The sequence below is a fragment of the Nerophis lumbriciformis genome, linkage group LG18, assembly GCF_033978685.3.
Source record: "Nerophis lumbriciformis linkage group LG18, RoL_Nlum_v2.1, whole genome shotgun sequence".
Lineage (NCBI taxonomy): Eukaryota > Metazoa > Chordata > Actinopteri > Syngnathiformes > Syngnathidae > Nerophis > Nerophis lumbriciformis.
In genome coordinates, this window is record NC_084565.2 from 43,330,001 (window position 1) to 43,351,377 (window position 21,377).

Sequence of the window (21,377 nt, forward strand, 5' to 3'; positions counted from 1 at the left end):
AAAATGCGGACGTTATCATCACCACTGTCTGATTCCAATCAATGCAAGTCATCACAATCAGGTAATATCAGTGTGTGAATGTGTGTGTGAATGGGTAAATGTGGAAGTAGTGTCAAAGCGCTTTGAGTACCTTGAAGGTAGAAAAGCGCTATACAAGTACAACCCATAATACACCAACTTATATTCTTGTCTTCATGAAAGAAAGGAATCTATATGTGTTAAACATGCTTGTATTATCTTTAAACACCTTTAATTTATTAACAATATTAACTATATGTGTTAAACATGCTTGTATTATCTTTAAACACCTTTAAGTTGTTAACAATATTAACTATATGTGTTAAACATGCTTGTATTATCTTTAAACACCTTTAATTTATTAACAATATTAACTCTGTGTTAAACATGCTTGTATTATCTTTAAACACCTTTAAGTTGTTAACAATATTAACTATATGTGTTAAACATGCTTGTATTATCTTTAAACACCTTTAAGTTGTTAACAATATTAACTATATGTGTTAAACATGCTTGTATTATCTTTAAACACCTTTAATTTATTAACAATATTAACTATATGTATTAAACATTGTTGTATTATCATTAAAAACACCTTTAATTTATTAACAATATTACCTATGTGCTAAACATGCTTGTATTATCTTTAAACACCTTTAATTTATTAACAATATTAACTATATGTGTTAAACATGCTTGTATTATCTTTAAACACCTTTAAGTTGTTAACAATATTAACTATATGTGTTAAACATGCTTGCATTATCTTTAAACACCTTTAACTTGTTAACAATATTAACTATATGTGTTAAACATGCTTGTATTATCTTTAAACACCTTTAATTTTTTAACAATATTAACTATATGTGTTAAACATGCTTGCATTATCATTAAACACCTTTAACTTGTTAACAAAAACATATATTTCATAAATAAGTAAATATAAATGATATATATGAATGAGGTAGATCCCCGCGACTTGATCAATTGAAAAGTAGCTCACCTGCAGAAAAAGTGTGAGCACCCCTGGTATATATGTTATAGTTATTTGAATGACTCTTACCATAATATGTTACGTTAACATACCAGTTGGTTATTTATGCCTCATATAACGTACACTTATTCAGCCTATTGTTCACTATTCTTGATTTATTTTAAATTGCCTTTCAAATGTCTATTCTTGCTGTTGGCTTTTATCAAATACATTTCCCCCAAAAATGCGACTTATACTCCAGTGCGACTTATATATGTTTTTTTCCTTCTTTATTATGCATTTTCGGCAGGTGCGACTGATACTCCGAAAAATACGGTGATATAATATACTAGATGAGGCAATTCCTTAAGGAATTGCGTGTGAATCCTCCAATGCTGAAGTTGAACTGAAATCCTGGCATTCTTTTAGAATTGTTGAAGTAGAGCACCGAATTCCAGAACAGGCTGGATAATTTGAAGTTGGAACAGTTTGAATCAGATGAAAAATGAGGAAGTTGTGGAACTTTGAAGAATGTCCCATTGATTTCTACGTTACAGGGAGACAAGACAAGACCGCTGACGGAGCAGCCATTTTTTTACGGCGATCCTTAAAAAAAGGTGATATTGGGAAAGGGGGGAGAGTAAAAAAATATCAGTCAAAGGCTGGATCCACAAGAGGGGGTGCAGACTGAGTCCAAGGGAAAAAAACTTGGGTATAATGTATCATGTTTGAAGAATGTCCCATTGATTTCAATGGGAATTTCCATAAAAAAGCGAGAATTTTTTTGAAAAGAGTCAAAAACTTCAAGACCCTGATGTTAATATCGTTCCGCAACTGAACCGGTTAAGATTCACTGATCTAGGTTATTACCCGATAACCACGAGGGTTGCGCGATACAGACGATATAAATTTGGCAGACAATACATTTTAATGTTATCGCGATGACACATTATAACTGTGTCGCACAAATTTGACAGCAACAAGCGGACAAACGTGTCAACAAACAACTTCAAAGTCCTCATTCACTTGGTATTGTTACTGTCAATTTGTATCGACCCGCCCATCTCTGTTTACGTTCAAGAACTCCAGCATAGCGATTAGCACATCCTCCCACGATGTGTAATCAAGATTCAAGATGATTAATTGTCAATTCTTAACATGCACAAGACACATAAGAACTGAAAAGTATATTTTCGGCACAGTCCCACTAAGAGCAGACATACGTTACAGGGAGACAAGACAAGACCGCTGACGGAGCAGCCATTTTTTTACGGCGATCCTTAAAAAAAGGTGATATTGGGAAAGGGGGGAAGAGTAAAAAAATATCAGTCAAAGGCTGGATCCGCAAGAGGGGGTGCAGACTGAGTCCAAGGGAAAAAACCTTGGGTATAATGTATCATGTTTGAAGAATGTCCCATTGATTTCAATGGGAATTTCCATAAAAAAGCGAGAATTTTTTTGAAAAGGGTCAAAAACTTCAAGACCCTGATGTTAATATCGTTCCGCTACTGAACCGGTTAAGATTCACTGATCTAGGTTATTACCCGATAACCACGAGGGTTGCGCGATACAGACGATATAAATTTGGCAGACAATAGTTTTTAATGTTATCGCGATGACACATTATAACCGTGTCGCACAAATTTGACAGCAACAAGCGGACAAACGTGTCAACAAACAACTTCAAAGTCCTCATTTACTTGGTATTGTTACTGTCAATTTGTATCGACCCGCCTATCTCTGTTTACGTTCAAGAACTCCAGCATAGCGATTAGCACATCCTCCCACGATGTGTAATCAAGATTCAAGATGATTCATTGTCAATTCTTAACATGCACAAGACACATAAGAACTGAAAAGTATATTTTCGGCACAGTCCCACTAAGAGCAGACATACGTTACAGGGAGACAAGACGAGACCGCCGACGGAGCAGCCATTTTTTTACGGCGATCCTTAAAAAAAGGTGATATTGGGAAAGAGGGGAGAGTAAAAAAAATCAGTCAAAGGCTGGATCCGCAAGAGGGGGTGCAGACTGAGTCCAAGGGAAAAAACCTTGGGTATAATGTATCATGTTTGAAGAATGTCCCATTGATTTCAATGGGAATTTCCATAAAAAAGCGAGAATTTTTTTGAAAAGGGTCAAAAACTTCAAGACCCTGATGTTAATATCGTTCCGCAACTGAACCGGTTAAGATTCACTGATCTAGGTTATTACCCGATAACCACGAGGGTTGCGCGATACAGACGATATAAATTTGGCAGACAATAGTTTTTAATGTTATCGCGATGACACATTATAACTGTGTCGCACAAATTTGACAGCAACAAGCGGACAAACGTGTCAACAAACAACTTCAAAGTCCTCATTTACTTGGTATTGTTACTGTCAATTTGTATCGACCCGCCCATCTCTGTTTACGTTCAAGAACTCCAGCATAGCGATTAGCACATCCTCCCACGATGTGTAATCAAGATTCAAGATGATTAATTGTCAATTCTTAACATGCACAAGACACATAAGAACTGAAAAGTATATTTTCGGCACAGTCCCACTAAGAGCAGACATACGTTACAGGGAGACAAGACGAGACCGCTGACGGAGCAGCCATTTTTTTACGGCGATCCTTAAAAAAAGGTGATATTGGGAAAGAGGGGAGAGTAAAAAATATCAGTCAAAGGCTGGATCCGCAAGAGGGGGTGCAGACTGAGTCCAAGGGAAAAAACCTACAGAATCGCCGCACTTCTGTCGTTGGTCATTTCTAATTTATCGTCGTCGGAGATCATGGAACAGCCTCAGGCAAAAAGAAAGATTTCCGCCGTGTGGGAATATTTTGATCATATATCGGAAAAAAATCTATTTGTGTTAATTTCCTTGTCGTTTCATTCTGTTCTCTCAAAGTTTCCACTTGATCTATTAGAATTCAAAATCTCTTCAAAATGATTCTTAGTTTACTATTCATATTTTCTGCAGGTTAAATGTCTCATTTGTACGACAGAATTGTCGTACATTAACAAATCCACCTCCTCAATGCTGTCAGCCGGAGAAATAATAACTAAGAAGAGAAATCGTCTAAAATTTAATACGTTGGAAAAACAGCTTTTTTTAAATAAAAATGTGTAAAAAAAAATTAAAAAAAACATTCCCAGTCCACAAGCATCCTCATCCACAACACGTTATCTTAGATTTCCATGTTATGATACATGTTCACATTATTTATTGACTGTATCTAAAAAAGATAAAAATCTATTTTTATTTAAATGAAAATATGAAATAATTAGGGATGTCCGATAATGGCTTTTTGCCAATATTCCGATATTGCCCAACTCTTTAATTGCTGATACCGATATCAACTGATACCGGTATCAACCAATATATACAGTCAGAATCAGAATCAGAATCAGCTTTATTGTCATTACGCAAGGTAACGAGATTGAGGCCATTCCATACAGTGCGATGTGTGCATGCTAGAAAAACAATGTGCAAATATATAAAAATTTTAAAAATGTAGAAGTGCAATGAATATGGTGTGAAATGAATATATACATGAAAAAACTAAACAAAAACAGGGTGGTTGGTGGAATGGGTTATTGCACCGAAGAGAAGGCAGTTATGAGGGACAATGGGGCAGTCCGTTCAGGATGGTTATGGCCCTGGGGAAGAAGCTGGAATTAACACATTATTATGCCTAATTTGGACAACCAGGTATGGTGAAGATGAGGTAATTTAAAAAAAAATTAATAAACTAAAATAAGTTAAATAAATTAAAAACATTTTCTTGAATAAAAAATAGTTAAACAATATAAAAACAGTTACATAGAAACTAGTAATTAATGAAAATGAGTAAAATTAAGTGTTAAAGGTTAGTACTATTTAAGGCTGAAACGACGCGTCGACATAGTCGACGTCATCGGTTACGTAAATTGGTCGACGCCGTTTTTGTGCGTCGGCGCGTCGCATATTTACGTCACACTACTGTCATGGCAGAGCGCAAAGTAGACGATGCGAGCGAGGGGAAAAAAGCACGCCAAAAGTCGTCAAAAGTGTGGGAGTATTTCAATAAACGGCCTAATAATGTTGTTGTATGCACACTGTGTCGAGCGGAAATGGCCTATCATAGCAGCACAACGGCTATGAACGAACATTTGAAAAGAAAACCCCCGACAGCGTTCTTGCCATCACCATCAACAAGTCATTCGTCCGCGTGCGTATACGTTGTCATTATTACACAAAAACATGAATGTGTCATTTGTATCTGCGTTGTAAATTCATAAACTAAAGCACCGTTTGCTCTGAGAGGCGCGTTTGGCGTGCCTGTTCAGTGTTTACAAAGACGCGCTCCTCTTTAACGCTGTGGAGAGGCGAGGCGGGGCGCGCCGGGAGCGACGCCGCAAGAGACAGGGGACGACGAGCGAGCGAGGAAGAGGAGCTGAAAAGCGAGGAAAGAAAGAGAAAAGAGTTGGAAGAGAAAAGACTTTGTGTAAAATGAAAAGATTGTAAACCTGGCAAAGCCGTCTGGCGTTCAGTCTGTCGGTCCTGAAAGAACCCCACGGCACAAGACGTGTCACAAACGCTAACGTTAATTAGTTGTGCAAATACCTTTTACAACATTAACAGTTACATATACTATGTACAAACCAACAATTAACTTTCACTTTAATCATACTATCATTGTTGTGTTATTAAGCAAAATAAGCAATACTTTTACTTTTGTTGAAATGTTTACACTGTACACTTTTTTGTATTGGATGTTTAGCTTTATTTTTGCACATTTTAGCAAATAAGCAATACTTTTACTTTTGTTGAAATGTTTACACTTGTTACAGAATATTTCCGTTTTGCACTTTTTTGTATTGGATGTTTATCTTTATTTTTGCACATTTTAAAGCAAAATAAGCAATACTTTTACTTTTGAAATGCTTATACTATTCCAGAATATTAAGATTTGCACTGGATGTTTACTTTTATATTTGCACATTAAAAAGCAAATAAGCTACTTTTAATTTTGTTAAATGTTAAAAGTTTTAAATGTTTACATTGTTACAGAATATTTTGTCATGTTGTTGTCAATGTTGACTGAGTGGCCATACTTTTTTTTTTTTGTAAATAAAAGCCATGCCTTTTGAAAAAACTGGCCTACATTTATTTTTTCCTCTTCATTTTAAATAAAAAAAATAATCGGTAAAAGGAAAAATAATCTATAGATTAATCGAAAAAAATAATCTATAGATTAACCGAAAAAATAATCCATAGATTAATCGATAGAAAAATAATCGTTAGCTGCAGCCCTAATATCCAATCCAATCCACTTTATTTATATAGCACATTTTAACAACAAAAATGTTTCCAAAGTGCTGCACAACAATATTAAAAACAATATTCAAATATTATCGTTAGCTCCACCAATGACTGAATAAAAACAATAAATAAATATAAAACCAATATAAAATAAATATGATTAAAAACCATTTTAAAGGGTAAAACCAATTAAAACAGTAAATAGAAATAAAAATGTATTAAAAAAAACCCACAGAGGACAACTATAGTGTTCCTAATGACAGTGTTTGATGGACGTCGCTTATTTAGTAACACCAATAAGAAAGCAAGATGAATATGAACAGAGGTGGGTAGTAACGCGCTACATTTACTCCGTTACATCTACTTGAGTAACTTTTGGGATAAATTGTACTTCTAAGAGTAGTTTTAATGCAACATACTTTTACTTTAACTTGAGTATATTTATAGAGAAGAAACGCTACTTTTACTCCGCTACTTTTATCTACATTCAGCTCGCTACTCGCTACTAATTTTTATCGATCTGTTAATGCACGCTTTGTTTGTTTTGGTCTGTCAGACAGACCTTCATAGTGCCTGCGTTTCAACAAATACAGTCACTGGTGACGTTCACTCCGTTCCACCAATCAGATGCAGTCACTGGTGACGTTGGACCAATCAAACAGAGCCAGGCGGTCACATGACCTGACATAAACAAGTTGAAAAACGTATTCGGGTGTTACCATTTAGTGGTCAATTGTACGGAATATGTACTGTACTGTGCAATCTACTAATAAAAGTTTCAATCAATCAATCAAAAGTGTGAAGGAAAAAAAGATCCTTTTTTTATTTCAACCGTACATCCCGTCAAAAGCCTAAAGACTGACTGCACAGTTCCTGTCTTCACAATAAAAGTGCCGCTCCATCGCGCCTGCGCTTTCAAAACAAGAGTCTCCGAAAGCCAGCGCAAACAACCTAGCAAGCTACGGAGTTTGCCGCCAATGTATTTCTTGTAAAGTGTATAAAAACGAATATGGAAGCTGGACAAATAAGATACCAAAAACCAACCATTTTCATGTGGTATTAGACAGAAAGGAGGAACTTTTTTTTCTCCTCCATTTGAAAACGAGGACGTTATCAGCACTACTGTCTGATTCCAATCAATGCAAGTCATCAGAATCAGGTAATACACCAACTTATATTCTTGTCTTCATGAAAGAAAGGAATCTATATGTGTTAAACATGCATGTATATTCATTAAAACACCTTTAACATGTAAACAAAAACGGCAAAGTAAATAAATATAAATTATATACTGTATATATCAATGTATGTATATATATATATATATATATATATATATATATATATATATATATATATATATATATATATGTGTGTGTGTGTGTGTGTGTATATATATACATTATGTATATGTGTATATATATGTATATATACACACAGGTAAAAGCCAGTAAATTAGAATATTTTGAAAAACTTGATTTATTTCAGTAATTGCATTCAAAAGGTGTAACTTGTACATTATATTTATTCATTGCACACAGACTGATGCATTCAAATGTTTATTTCATTTAATTTTGATGATTTGAAGTGGCAACAAATGAAAATCCAAAATTCCGTGTGTCACAAAATTAGAATATTACTTAAGGCTAATACAAAAAAGGGATTTTTAGAAATGTTGGCCAACTGAAAAGTATGAAAATGAAAAATATGAGCATGTACAATACTCAATACTTGGTTGGAGCTCCTTTTGCCTCAATTACTGCGTTAATGCGGCGTGGCATGGAGTCGATGAGTTTCTGGCACTGCTCAGGTGTTATGAGAGCCCAGGTTGCTCTGATAGTGGCCTTCAACTCTTTTGCGTTTTTGGGTCTGGCATTCTGCATCTTCCTTTTCACAATACCCCACAGATTTTCTATGGGGCTAAGGTCAGGGGAGTTGGCGGGCCAATTTAGAACAGAAATACCATGGTCCGTAAACCAGGCACGGGTAGATTTTGCGCTGTGTGCAGGCGCCAAGTCTTGTTGGAACTTGAAATCTCCATCTCCATAGAGCAGGTCAGCAGCAGGAAGCATGAAGTGCTCTAAAACTTGCTGGTAGACGGCTGCGTTGACCCTGGATCTCAGGAAACAGAGTGGACCGACACCAGCAGATGACATGGCACCCCAAACCATCACCCAACCATGCAAATTTTGCATTTCCTTTGGAAATCGAGGTCCCATAGTCTGGAGGAAGACAGGAGAGGCACAGGATCCACGTTGCCTGAAGTCTAGTGTAAAGTTTCCACCATCAGTGATGGTTTGGGGTGCCATGTCATCTGCTGGTGTCGGTCCACTCTGTTTCCTGAGATCCAGGGTCAACGCAGCCGTCTACCAGCAAGTTTTAGAGCACTTCATGCTTCCTGCTGCTGACCTGCTCTATGGAGATGGAGATTTCAAGTTCCAACAGGACTTGGCGCCTGCACACAGCGCAAAATCTACCCGTGCCTGGTTTACGGACCATGGTATTTCTGTTCTAAATTGGCCCGCCAACTCCCCTGACCTTAGCCCCATAGAAAATCTGTGGGGTATTGTGAAAAGGAAGATGCAGAATGCCAGACCCAAAAACGCAGAAGAGTTGAAGGCCACTATCAGAGCAACCTGGGCTCTCATAACACCTGAGCAGTGCCAGAAACTCATGGACTCCATGCCACGCCGCATTAACGCAGTAATTGAGGCAAAAGGAGCTCCAACCAAGTATTGAGTATTGTACATGCTCATATTTTTCATTTTCATACTTTTCAGTTGGCCAACATTTCTAAAAATCCCTTTTTTTGTATTAGCCTTAAGTAATATTCTAATTTTGTGACACACGGAATTTTGGATTTTCATTTGTTGCCACTTCAAATCATCAAAATTAAATGAAATAAACATTTGAATGCATCAGTCTGTGTGCAATGAATAAATATAATGTACAAGTTACACCTTTTGAATGCAATTACTGAAATAAATCAAGTTTTTCAAAATATTCTAATTTACTGGCTTTTACCTGTATATATATATGTGTGTGTGTGTATATATATATACATTATGTATATGTATATATATATATGTATATATATATATATATATATATATGTGTGTGTGTGTGTGTATATATATATATATGTGTGTGTGTATATATATATATATATATATATATATATATATATATATATATATATATGATATGTGTGTGTATGTTACTCATCAGTTACTCAGTACTTGAGTAGTTTTTTCACAACATACTTTTTACTTTTACTCAAGTAAATATTTGGGTGACTACTCCTTACTTTTACTTGAGTAATAAATCTCTAAAGTAACAGTACTCTTACTTGACTACTATTTCTGGCTACTCTACCCACCTCTGAATATGAATATTAACAGGAGTATTTGGCGAGTAAGTAGCATTAAAAAGTGAAAAGTAGCAGCAGTAAAACCTGCACGACGCGGCTGAGTCCTTCCGTCATCGCCTGGTCGTAAGACTCGATGTGAGCTTTCACCAAATCCTGAATGGAGCTCTGTTGACTTTCCTTCAAGGCGCCGAAGCCTCCGTCCGTCAGGTTCTTCAAACTCGGACTTTTCGCCACATTTGTCCACTTGGCTGAGGCGTCCATGCTTGTTTACCGCGTGTGCGCGCTCGCCCCCGGAAGTACATTCGACCAAAACCGGAAAAGGAAGGTGACTCACTTTTTGTCTAATTTTTGCAGCTTTTTTTTTTTTTTTTCAAATCAATGATACATTAACTTTACAAAGTGACACACGTACATTTTGCGTTAATAAATGTCCACTGAAAACAATTAAAAACAACATTAAGTCGTACATCCGGGTACTCTCAGACGTGCCCGATTTTTTTTTTTTGTCCTTTCCAGTTTTTTTGATTGATTGAAACTTTTATTAGTAGATTGCACAGTACAGTACATATTCCGTACAACTGACCTCTAAATAGTAACACCCGAATACGTTTTTCCACTTGTTTAAGTCGGCGTCCATGCTTGTTTACCGCGTGTGCGCGCTCGCCCCGGAAGTACATTCGACCAAAACCGGAAAAGGAAGGTGACTCACTTTTTGTCCACTTTTTGCAGCTTTTTTTTTTTCAAATCAATGATACATTAACTTTACAAAGTGACACACGTACATTTTGCATTAATAAACGTCGACTGGAAACAATTAAAAACAACATTAAGTCCTACATCCGGGTACTCTCAGATGTGCCCGATTTTTTTTTTGTCCTTTTCCAGCTTCTTTTTTTTTATTGATTTAAACCTTTGTAGCCGAGTGTCCAGAGTTCGCCTATACAGTGTACTTATCTAATAAAATAATAAACGGGAGACATTAGAGCAGGTTCGGTAGCCACCGCTTCTTTAATGTCAACATCACCCTACGTCACAGCCCTACGGCAACTCTGGAAAGACAAAACTCTTCCTCCTTACCTATTGATTGATTGATTGATTGAGACTTTTATTAGTAGATTGCACAGTGAAGTACATATTCCGTACAATTTACCACTAAATGGTAACATCCGAATAAGTTTTTCAACTTGTTTAAGTCGGGGTCCACTTAAATTGATTCATGATACAGATATATACTATCAGATATATACTATCATCATAATACAGTCATCACACAAGATAATCATCAGGGTATTGTCGGAGGCAGATATTTACATACATCCAAATTTGAGTGTTACTTATTTTCTTTCATAGTCATATTTGAAAACAGCTCGTGTTTTCCCATTTTATTTTCTTTCTTTTTCTCAGCAAGTAAACTATGTGTGTTAACCTTGAGTTCTTTGGAATGTGTTTTGACTAGGGAGACGATGTGCATGTATTTTGACTAGGGAGAGGGGGGAAGAGAGAGGGTTTTGGGGGTGGGAGGACAGACCATTTTGGCGGGGCGATAGAATGTTCTATGCTGGACTGGTCTGAAAGTATATCTGCAAAGCTTTGAAAATATACAACAAAATACCTATTCTGTCTCTGGTGGTTTTTCAACTCAGCTTTAAGTGTTGTAAAAAGCTTGGGAGCGACTTGTGACTTGAATTCCCTGGGAGGAACAACTGGTCCAAAACGCAACAGTATATACATTGAATTATTTACATTATTTACAATTCGGGGTGTGGGATGTGGAGGGGGGGTGAGGGGGTTAGGTTTGGTTGTTAGCATCACTTCAGTCATCAACAATTGCATCATCAGAGAAATGGACATTGAAACAGTGTAGGTGTGACTTGGTAGGATATGTACAGCAAGTAGTGGACATAGAGAGAGAGATCAGAAAGCATAAGAAAAAGTATCTACATTTGATTATCCACCAAACCAGATCCCCTCAATGCCTTGACTGCGTCTAGAAATTCTGTCTTTTTTATTTTTATTTATTTTTTTTTTTTTTAATTTTATAAGCCTTCATTTATAAATTGCAACGTTAACAAACAATTGAGAAATAATGATAATCGAAATAAGTACAGAAACAGTACACAACAGCGCCAGGGGGTTGTAAATCGGGATGTCCGATAATGTCTTTTTGCCGATATCCGATATTCCGATATTGTCCAACTCTTAATTACCGATACCGATATCATCATAGGCATCCGTCCGTCAGTAGTGACGATGGGTTGCGCCTGGGGGAGTTCATTCTTTCTTGCAGCGGCGGCTGTGGCTGTACAGCCCAACTCTGGAGTGACAGTCTCTGGTGCAGTTGGCGCAGACGTATGTGGAGGGTTCTGACACAGGAGCAGGTCCCGCGTCACGGAGTTTCCGCTTTTGTCTCCTCGCCTGCAACAAGGAGATGCGCTTCTCCTTGGCACGGCGGGTTTCTGTAGCAACAGTGTGCCTCCAAACGTCGCAGTCTTTTGCAGCTTCCTCCCAGTTGTTGTGGTCGATGCCTGCCTGTTTCATGTCACGTTTACACACGTCCTTGAAACGCAGTCGGGGGCGACCAAGGGGTCTGGAGCCTGTTGACAGTTCGCCGTACAGGACAGCTCTGGGGAGCCGGCTGGGGTCCATCCTGTGGACATGGCCAAGCCATCTGAGGCGGCGTTGGCTGAGCATGGTGAACAGGCTGGTGGAGTGAGCACGATCTAGGACTTCCATCTTGGGAACTTTGTCCTGCCATGAGATTCCCAGGATGCGGCGAAGACAGCGCAGGTGAAAGCTGTTTAGCTGTTTCTCATGTCTGGTGTAGGTGGTCCAGGCCTCGCTGCCATACATCAGTGTGCTAATGACGCAGGCTTGATAGACCTGGAGTTTAGTGTGTGTGGATAGCTGGTTGTTCGACCATACTTTTTTGGACAGCCTGGCCATCACTGTGGCGGCTCTCGCAAGACGGGTGGCACGTTCTGTGTCGAGTGACAAGTCACTGGAGATTGCGGATCCAAGGTATGTAAAGGTGTTGACACATTCCAGAGTCTGATTGTCGACGGAGATGGAGAGTGGAGTTTCAGCATCTTGGCCCATGACTTTGGTCTTCTTTAGGCTGATGGTGAGACCAAACTCTTTACAGGCAGATGAAACCCTGTCCATCAGCCTCTGGAGCCCAGACTCGGTGTGGGATGCTAGAGCTGCATCATCAGCAAAAAGCATTTCCCTCAGGAGGACACTGGTCACCTTGGTCTTGGAGTGCAAACGGGCAAGGTTGAAAAGTTTCCCATCAGCTCTCGTGTGTAGAGAGACACCTTCAGAACATGTGCCGAAAGCAGTAGACAGAACGAGGGAGAAGAAAATTCCAAAGAGGGTTGGTGCAAGAACGCAGCCCTGTTTTACGCCGCTGTGGATTGGAAAGGCCTCTGATGTTCCTCCTTCCCAACAGACGGAACCCTGTGTGTTTTTGTGGAATGATCTTAATTACCGATACCGATATCAACCGATTACGATATCAACTGATACAGATGTATACAGTCGTGGAATTAACACATTATTATGCCTAATTTGGACAACCAGTTATGGTGAAGATAAGGTCTTTTTTTTTTTTAATTAATAAAATAAAATAAGATAAATAAATTAAAAACATTTTCTTGAATAAAAAATAAAGTAAAACAATATAAAAACAGTTACATAGAAACTAGTAATGAATGAAAATGAGTAAAATTAACTGTTAAAGGTTAGTACTATTAGTGGAGCAGCAGTACGCACAATCATGTGTGCTTACGGACTGTATCCCTTGCAGACTGTATTGATATATATTCAAAGGTGGGTAGAGTAGCCAGAATTTGTACTCAAGTAAGAGTACTGTTACTTTAGAGATTTAATACTCAAGTAAAAGTAAGGAGTAGTCACCCAAATATTTACTTGAGTAAAAGTAAAAAGTATGTTGTGAAAAAACTACTCAAGTACTGAGTAACTAATGAGTAACATACACACACATATCATATATATATATATATATATATATATATATATATATATATATATATATATATATATATATATATATATATATATACATACATTGATATATACAGTATATAATTTGTATGTATTTATTTTGCCGTTTTTGTTTACATGTTAAAGGTGTTTTAATGAATATACATGCATGTTTAACACATATAGATTCCTTTCTTTCATGAAGACAAGAATATAAGTTGGTGCATTACCTGATTCTGATGACTTGCGTTGATTGTAATCAGACAGTAGTGATGATAACGTCCACGTTTTCAAATGGAGGAGAAGAAAAGTTCCTCCTTTCTGTCTAATACCACATGAAAGTGGTGGGTTTTTGGCATCCTATTTGTCCAGCTTCCATATTCGTTTTTATACACTTTACAAGAAATATATTGGTGTCAAACTCCGTAGCTTGCTAGCTTGTTTGCGCTGGCTTTCGGAGACTCTTGTTTTGAAAGCGCAGGCGCGATGAAGCGGCACTTTTATTGTGCAGACAGGAACTGTGCAGTCAGTCTTTAGGCTTTTGACGGGATGTACGGTTGAAATAAAAAAGTATCTTTTTTCCTTCACACTTTTGATTGATTGATTGGAACTTGTATTATTAGATTGCACAGTACAGTACATATTCCGTACAATTGACCACTAAATGGTAACACCCCAATAAGTTTTTCCACTTGTTTAAGTCAGGTCATGTGACCACCTGGCTCTGTTTGATTGGTCCAACGTCACCAGTGACTGCATCTGATTGGTGGAACGAAGTGAAACGTCACCAGTAAGGCAGACACTTTGAAGGTCTGTCTGACAGACCAAAACAAACAAAGCGTGCATTAACAGATCGATAAAAATTAGTAGCGAGTAGCGAGCTGAATGTAGATAAAAGTAGCGGAGTAAAAGTAGCGTTCCTTCTCTATAAATATACTTAAGTAAAAGTAAAAGTATGTTGCATTAAAACTACTCTTAGAAGTACAATTTATCCCAAAAGTTACTCAAGTAGATGTAACGGAGTAAATGTAGCGCGTTACTACCCACCTCTGTCTGTATCTGGACCCCGACTTAAACAAGTTAAAAAACGTATTCGGGTGTTACCATTTAGTGGTCAATTGTACGGAATATGTACTGTACTGTGCAACCTACTAATAAAAGTTTCAATCAATCAATCAATCAATCAACAACATAGCTGTAAAGCTGGCTTCACCTAAGGAAGGCACACGTGACATACACAGAGCCTAACCAGGCAGATTTGAATTGTTGTTTTGGGCAGTAGACGGGATCTTTGATCCAAGACACAACTTACATTTAACTAAAATGTTCTTTTCTTTGTGCTCGACAAAAGAAAAGAAGTGAGAATATCTCATACTTGCCAACCCTCCCGAATTTCACTGCCTCTCCCCGGGACAACCATTCTCCAAATTTCTGCCGATTTCCAGCCGGACTTAAGGCACGCCCCCTCCCGGTCTGTGCGGATCTGAGTGGGGACAGCCTGTCGTCACGTCCGCTTGGCCAACCAAAAAGTAACCACAGAACACTATACCGTATAGGCGTATAGTGTTCTGTGGTTACTTTTTTGTTGGCCAACGGTTGTATTGCGAACCCTAACCCTAACCCTAACCCTAACCCCTAACCCTAACCCTAACCCTAACCCTAACCCTAACCCTAACCCCTAACCCTAACCCTAACCCTAACCCTAACCCCTAACCCTGGAATAAAACACACTCAGATCCTCAGTTTCTAGCCGATACTACATAAAAAGTAACGTAAAATAACGCAGTAACGCATCATGTAGTAACGGTAACTGAGTTATTGAATATAAAAAAATAACGCGTTAGATTACTAGTTACCGCCGAAACTAACGGCGTTACAGTAACGCGTTACTTTGTAACGCGTTAGTCCCAACACTGGTGCTTACGGACTGTATCCCTTGCAGACTGTATTGATATATATTGATATATAATGTAGGAACCAGAAATAAAAAAAATAAACCGATACCGATAATAAAAAAATTCCCGATACCAATCATTTCCGATATTACATTTTAAAGCATTTATCGGCCGATAATATCGGCAGGCCGATATTATAGGATATCTCTAGTTGTAAATCCAATAAAGTAACTAAAATAGAATGCAAAATTTATATATATAACAAAGTGTAGAGCCATGGGCTCACACAAGTTCAGTAAATAATTCAAATTTGGAGCACAGTATCATAGCACAGCTTTTTGGTTGTTAGAGGTTGAGAGTGTTTTAACGTCATTTTAAAAAAAAAGCACAAATAACAGGTCAGGTATTGAGAAACTTACATTTATGAATATAAAACTTAGCCAATAGTGTAATAATGTTGCAAAGGTATATTCCGACTTATCGCTGTAACGACGGATGTGACGTCATTCACACGTCTACTTCCGGTGTGAATGGAACGTACTTATTATCCCAAATAGTGCAGATAGTTGAAGGTAAGACTGCATTATACGACTTTTTAATGACATTGACTATCATCATACGCTAAATCAGGTATGTTTGATGATTTTTTTCTCTCAAAATACCATCATTTTAAACTGTGGGACTATTGTTATTTGGTATGTGGCACAGTGATGGACACAGGCCGAGTGCACCCGCCGCACATTTATTAACATCACGTCGTGAGCAAGAGAAACATTTTGTTGGCAGGCAGTTTTAGTGTTTGAATCTGCGTTGACTCCTTCATCCGTGCTGTATAAAGAACATCACATAGTAAAATGGAGAACTTTGAAACTTCACGGGCTAGCTTAGCTTGCTAGCTGCTAACGAAGAGATGCTAGGTCTTCTAGAACTCTGTTTTAAATGATCAATCAATCAATCAATCAATCAATGTTTATTTATATAGCCCTAAATCACAAGTGTCTCAAAGGGCTGCACAAGCCACAACGACATCCTCGGTACAAAGCCCACATAAGGGCAAGGAAAAACTCACCCCAGTGGGACGTCGATGTGAATGACTATGAGAAACCTTGGAGAGGACCGCATATGTGGGTAACCCCCCCCCTCTAGTGAGACCGAATGCAATGGATGTCGAGTGGGTCTAACATAATATTGTGAGAGTCCAGTCCATAGTGGATCCAGCATAACAGTAAGAGTCCAGTCCACAGTGGGGTCAGCAGGAAACCATCCCGAGCGGAGATGGGTCAGCAGCGCAGAGATGTTCCCAACCAATATACAGGCGAGCGGTCCACCCCGGGTCCCGACCCCGGACAGCCAGCACCCCATCCATGGCCACCGGATCTGTGTGTCTCCCCTTCCACAAGGGATAGGGGGGAGCAGAGGAGAAAAGAAAAGAAACGGCAGATCAACTGGTCTAAAAAAAGGGGGGCTATTCAAAGGCTAGAGTATACAAATGAGTTTTAAGATGGGACTTAAATGCTTCTACTGAGGTAGCATCTCTAATTGTTACCGGGAGGGCATTCCATAGTGCTGGAGCCCGAATAGAAAACGCTCTACAGCCCGCAGACTTTTTTTGGGCTCTGGGAATCACTAATAAGCTGGAGTTCTTTGAACGCAGATTTCTTGCCGGGACATTGGTACAATACAATCGGTAAGATAGGCTGGAGCTAGACCGTGTAGTATTTTATACGTAAGTAGTAAAACCTTAAAGTCGCATCTTAAGTGCACAGGAAGCCAGTGCAGGTGAGCCAGTATAGGTATATATATATATAAGTATATATGTATATAAAGGTGTATATACAGTATAGGCGTAATATGATCAAACTTTCTTGTTCTTGTCAAAAGTCTAGCAGCCGCATTTTGTACCAACTGTAATCTTTTAATGCTAGACATAGGGAGACCCCAAAATAATACGTTACAGTAATCGAGACGAGACGTAACGAACGCATGAATAATGATCTCAGCGTCGCTAGTGGACAAAATGGAACGAATTTTAGCGATATTACGGAGATGAAAGAAGGCCGTTTTAGTAACACTCTTAATGTGTGACTCAAAGGAGAGAGTTGGGTGGAAGATAATACCCAGATTCTTTACTGAGTCGCTTTGTGTAATTGTTTGGTTGTCAAATGTTAAGGTGGTATTATTAAATAAATGTCGGTGTTTAGCAGGACCGATAATCAGCATTTCCGTTTTCTTGGCGTTGAGTTGCAAGAAGTTAGCGGACATCCATTGTTTAATTTCATTAAGACACGCCTCCAGCTGACTACAATCCGGCGTGTTGGTCAGCTTTAGGGGCATGTAGAGTTGGCTGTCATCAGCATAGCAATGAAAGCTAACACCGTATTTGCGTATGATGTCGCCTAGCGGCAGCATGCAAATACTAAAGAGTGCAGGGCCAAGAACCGAACCTTGGGGGACTCCGCACGTTACCTTAACATAGTCCGAGGTCACATTGTTATGGGAGACGCACTGCATCCTGTCAGTAAGATAGGAGTTAAACCACGACAAAGCTAAGTCTGACATACCAATACGTGTTTTGATACGCTCTAATAAAATATTATGATGGACGGTATCGAAAGCAGCGCTAAGATGAAGAAGCAGCAACATAGATGACGCATCAGAATCCATCGTTAGCAGTAGATCATTAGTCATTTTTGCGAGGGCTGTCTCCGTAGAGTGATTTGCCCTGAAACCGGATTGAAATGATCACCAAATTAAATTATTATTATTATTATCACGGTATTGTTGAATGTGCTCAAATGAACGGTTGTATTTAGATACTTTTCAAAATAAAGGGGGACCACAAAAAAAAAAAATATTGGCTTTTATTTTAGCAAAAAATCTTATGAAATATTTCTTATTGCACTCAAAAAACTATTTTAGAGGATTGAAATTAAAGGGGAACGGCACTCTTTTTATGAAAAACATGGCGCTTCGGCCATTTTATTGTGCTCGCGTCGACTTCCGTCTTTTGAAGGAATGGCGAAAGGGGGCGTGGCATAGACATGTTATGAGTAGACGCAGCATTGGCTGCTGTGACGCGAGGAATTGGGCCGCCATCTTGAAGTGGTGACGAGGAGCCGGCGAGCAGCCTAAACTGACAGTTGACAGGTAGAAAACAAAGATGCTAAACTGACAGTTGACAGGTAGAAAACAAAGATGCTAAACTGACAGTTGACAGGTAGAAAACAAAGACGCTAAACTGACAGTTGACAGGTAGAAAACAAAGATGCTAAACTGACAGTTGACAGGTAGAAAACAAAGATGCTAAACTGACAGTTGACAGGTAGAAAACAAAGATGCTAAACTGACAGTTGACAGGTAGAAAACAAAGATGCTAAACTGACAGTTGACAGGTAGAAAACAAAGATGCTAAACTGACAGTTGACAGGTAGAAAACAAATATGCTAAACTGACAGGTAGAAAAGAAAGATGCTAAACTGACAGTTGATAGGTAGAAAACAAAGATGCTAAACTGACAGTTGACAGGTAGAAAAGAAAGATGCTAAACTGACAGTTGACAGGTAGAAAACAAAGACGCTAAACTGACAGTTGACAGGTAGAAAACAAATATGCTAAACTGACAGGTAGAAAACAAAAATGCTAAACTGACAGTTGACAGGTAGAAAACAAAGATGCTAAATTGACAGTTGACAGGTAGAAAACAAAGATGCTAAACTGACAGTTGACAGGTAGAAAACAAATATGCTAAACTGACAGGTAGAAAAGAAAGATGCTAAACTGACAGTTGACAGGTAGAAAACAAAGATGCTAAATTGACAGTTGATGGGTAGAAAACAAAGATGCTAAACTGACAGTTGACAGGTAGAAAACAAAGATGCTAAATTGATAGTTGACAGGTAGAAAACAAAGATGCTAAACTGACAGTTGACAGGTAGAAAACAAAGATGCTAAACTGACAGTTGACAGGTAGAAAACAGATATGCTAAACTGACAGTTGACAGGTAGAAAACAAATATGCTAAACTGACCGGTAGAAAAGAAAGATGCTAAACTGACAGTTGACAGGTAGAAAACAAAGATGCTAAACTGACAGTTGACAGGTAGAAAACAGAGATGCTAAACTGACAGTTGACAGGTAGAAAACAAAGATGCTAAACTGACAGTTGACAGGTAGAAAAGAAAGATGCTAAACTGACAGTTGACAGGTAGAAAACAAAGATGCTAAACTGACAGTTGACAGGGAGAAAACAAATATGCTAAACTGACAGTTGACAGGTAGAAAACAAAGATGCTCAACTGACAGTTGACAGGTAGAAAACAAAGATGCTAAACTGACAGTTGACTGGTAGAAAACAAAGATGCTAAACTGACAGTTGACAGGTAGAAAACAAATATGCTAAACTGACAGTTGACAGGTAGAAAACAAATATGCTAAACTGACAGGTAGAAAAGAAAGATGCTAAACTGACAGTTGATAGGTAGAAAACAAAGATGCTAAACTGACAGTTGACAGGTAGAAAAGAAAGATGCTAAACTGACAGTTGACAGGTAGAAAACAAAGACGCTAAACTGACAGTTGACAGGTAGAAAACAAATATGCTAAACTGACAGGTAGAAAACAAAAATGCTAAACTGACAGTTGACAGGTAGAAAACAAAGATGCTAAATTGACAGTTGACAGGTAGAAAACAAAGATGCTAAACTGACAGTTGACAGGTAGAAAACAAATATGCTAAACTGACAGGTAGAAAAGAAAGATGCTAAACTGACAGTTGACAGGTAGAAAACAAGGATGCTAAACTGACAGTTGACAGGTAGAAAACAAAGATGCTAAACTGACAGTTGACAGGTAGAAAAGAAAGATGCGAAACTGACAGTTGACAGGTAGAAAACAAAGATGCTAAACTGACAGTTGACAGGTAGAAAACAAAGATGCTAAACTGACAGTTGACAGGTAGAAAACAAAGATGCTCAACTGACAGTTGACAGGTAGAAAACAAAGACGCTAAACTGACAGTTGACAGGTAGAAAACAAAGATGCTCAACTGACAGTTGACAGGTAGAAAACAAAGATGCTAAATTGACAGTTGACAGGTAGAAAACAAAGATGCTAAACTGACAGTTGACAGGTAGAAAACAAAGACGCTAAATTGACAGTTGACAGGTAGAAAACAAAGATGCTAAATTGACAGTTGACAGGTAGAAAACAAAGATGCTCAACTGACAGTTGACAGGTAGAAAACAAAGATGCTAAATTGACAGTTGACAGGTAGAAAACAAAGATCCTAAACTGACAGTTGACAGGTAGAAAAGAAAGACGCTAAACTGACAGTTGACAGGTAGAAAACAAAGACGCTAAACTGACAGTTGACAGGTAGAAAACAAAGATGCTCAACTGACAGTTGACAGGTAGAAAACAAAGACGCTAAACTGACAGTTGACAGGTAGAAAACAAATATGCTAAACTGACAGGTAGAAAAGAAAGATGCTAAACTGACAGTTGACAGGTAGAAAACAAAGACGCTAAACTGACAGTTGACAGGTAGAAAACAAAGACGCTAAACTGACAGTTGACAGGTAAGAAACAAAGATGCTAAACTGACAGTTGACAGGTAGAAAACAAAGACGCTAAACTGACAGTTGACAGGTAGAAAACAAAGACGCTAAACTGACAGTTGACAGGTAAGAAACAAAGATGCTAAACTGACAGTTGACAGGTAGAAAACAAAGATGCTAAACTGACAGTTGACAGGTAGAAAAGAAAGATGCGAAACTGACAGTTGACAGGTAGAAAACAAAGATGCTAAACTGACAGTTGACAGG

At 38.2% G+C, this 21,377-nt stretch overlaps 2 protein-coding genes across 4 annotated transcripts in view; one reads left to right on the top strand and one right to left on the bottom strand.

Annotated features, from left to right (window-relative positions):
- Positions 1 to 9,954, bottom strand: part of polr1b (RNA polymerase I subunit B) — a 32,001-nt gene extending 22,047 nt beyond the window's left edge. The window contains exon 1 of the mRNA XM_061978429.1: positions 9,743 to 9,954. Within this exon, the coding sequence (XP_061834413.1) occupies positions 9,743 to 9,919 (177 nt within the window). The 5' untranslated portion in view covers positions 9,920 to 9,954. The remainder of the gene's footprint in view (positions 1 to 9,742) is intronic.
- Positions 9,955 to 16,073: 6,119 nt separating this feature from the next.
- Positions 16,074 to 21,377, top strand: part of LOC133617990 (uncharacterized) — a 152,400-nt gene continuing 147,096 nt past the window's right edge. For 2 of the 3 annotated variants that reach the window (XM_061978433.1, XM_061978430.1), the window contains exon 1: positions 16,074 to 16,185. The gene's annotated coding sequence lies outside the window, so the exon portion shown is untranslated. The remainder of the gene's footprint in view (positions 16,186 to 21,377) is intronic. The other variant, XM_061978432.1, reaches the window with a different exon arrangement.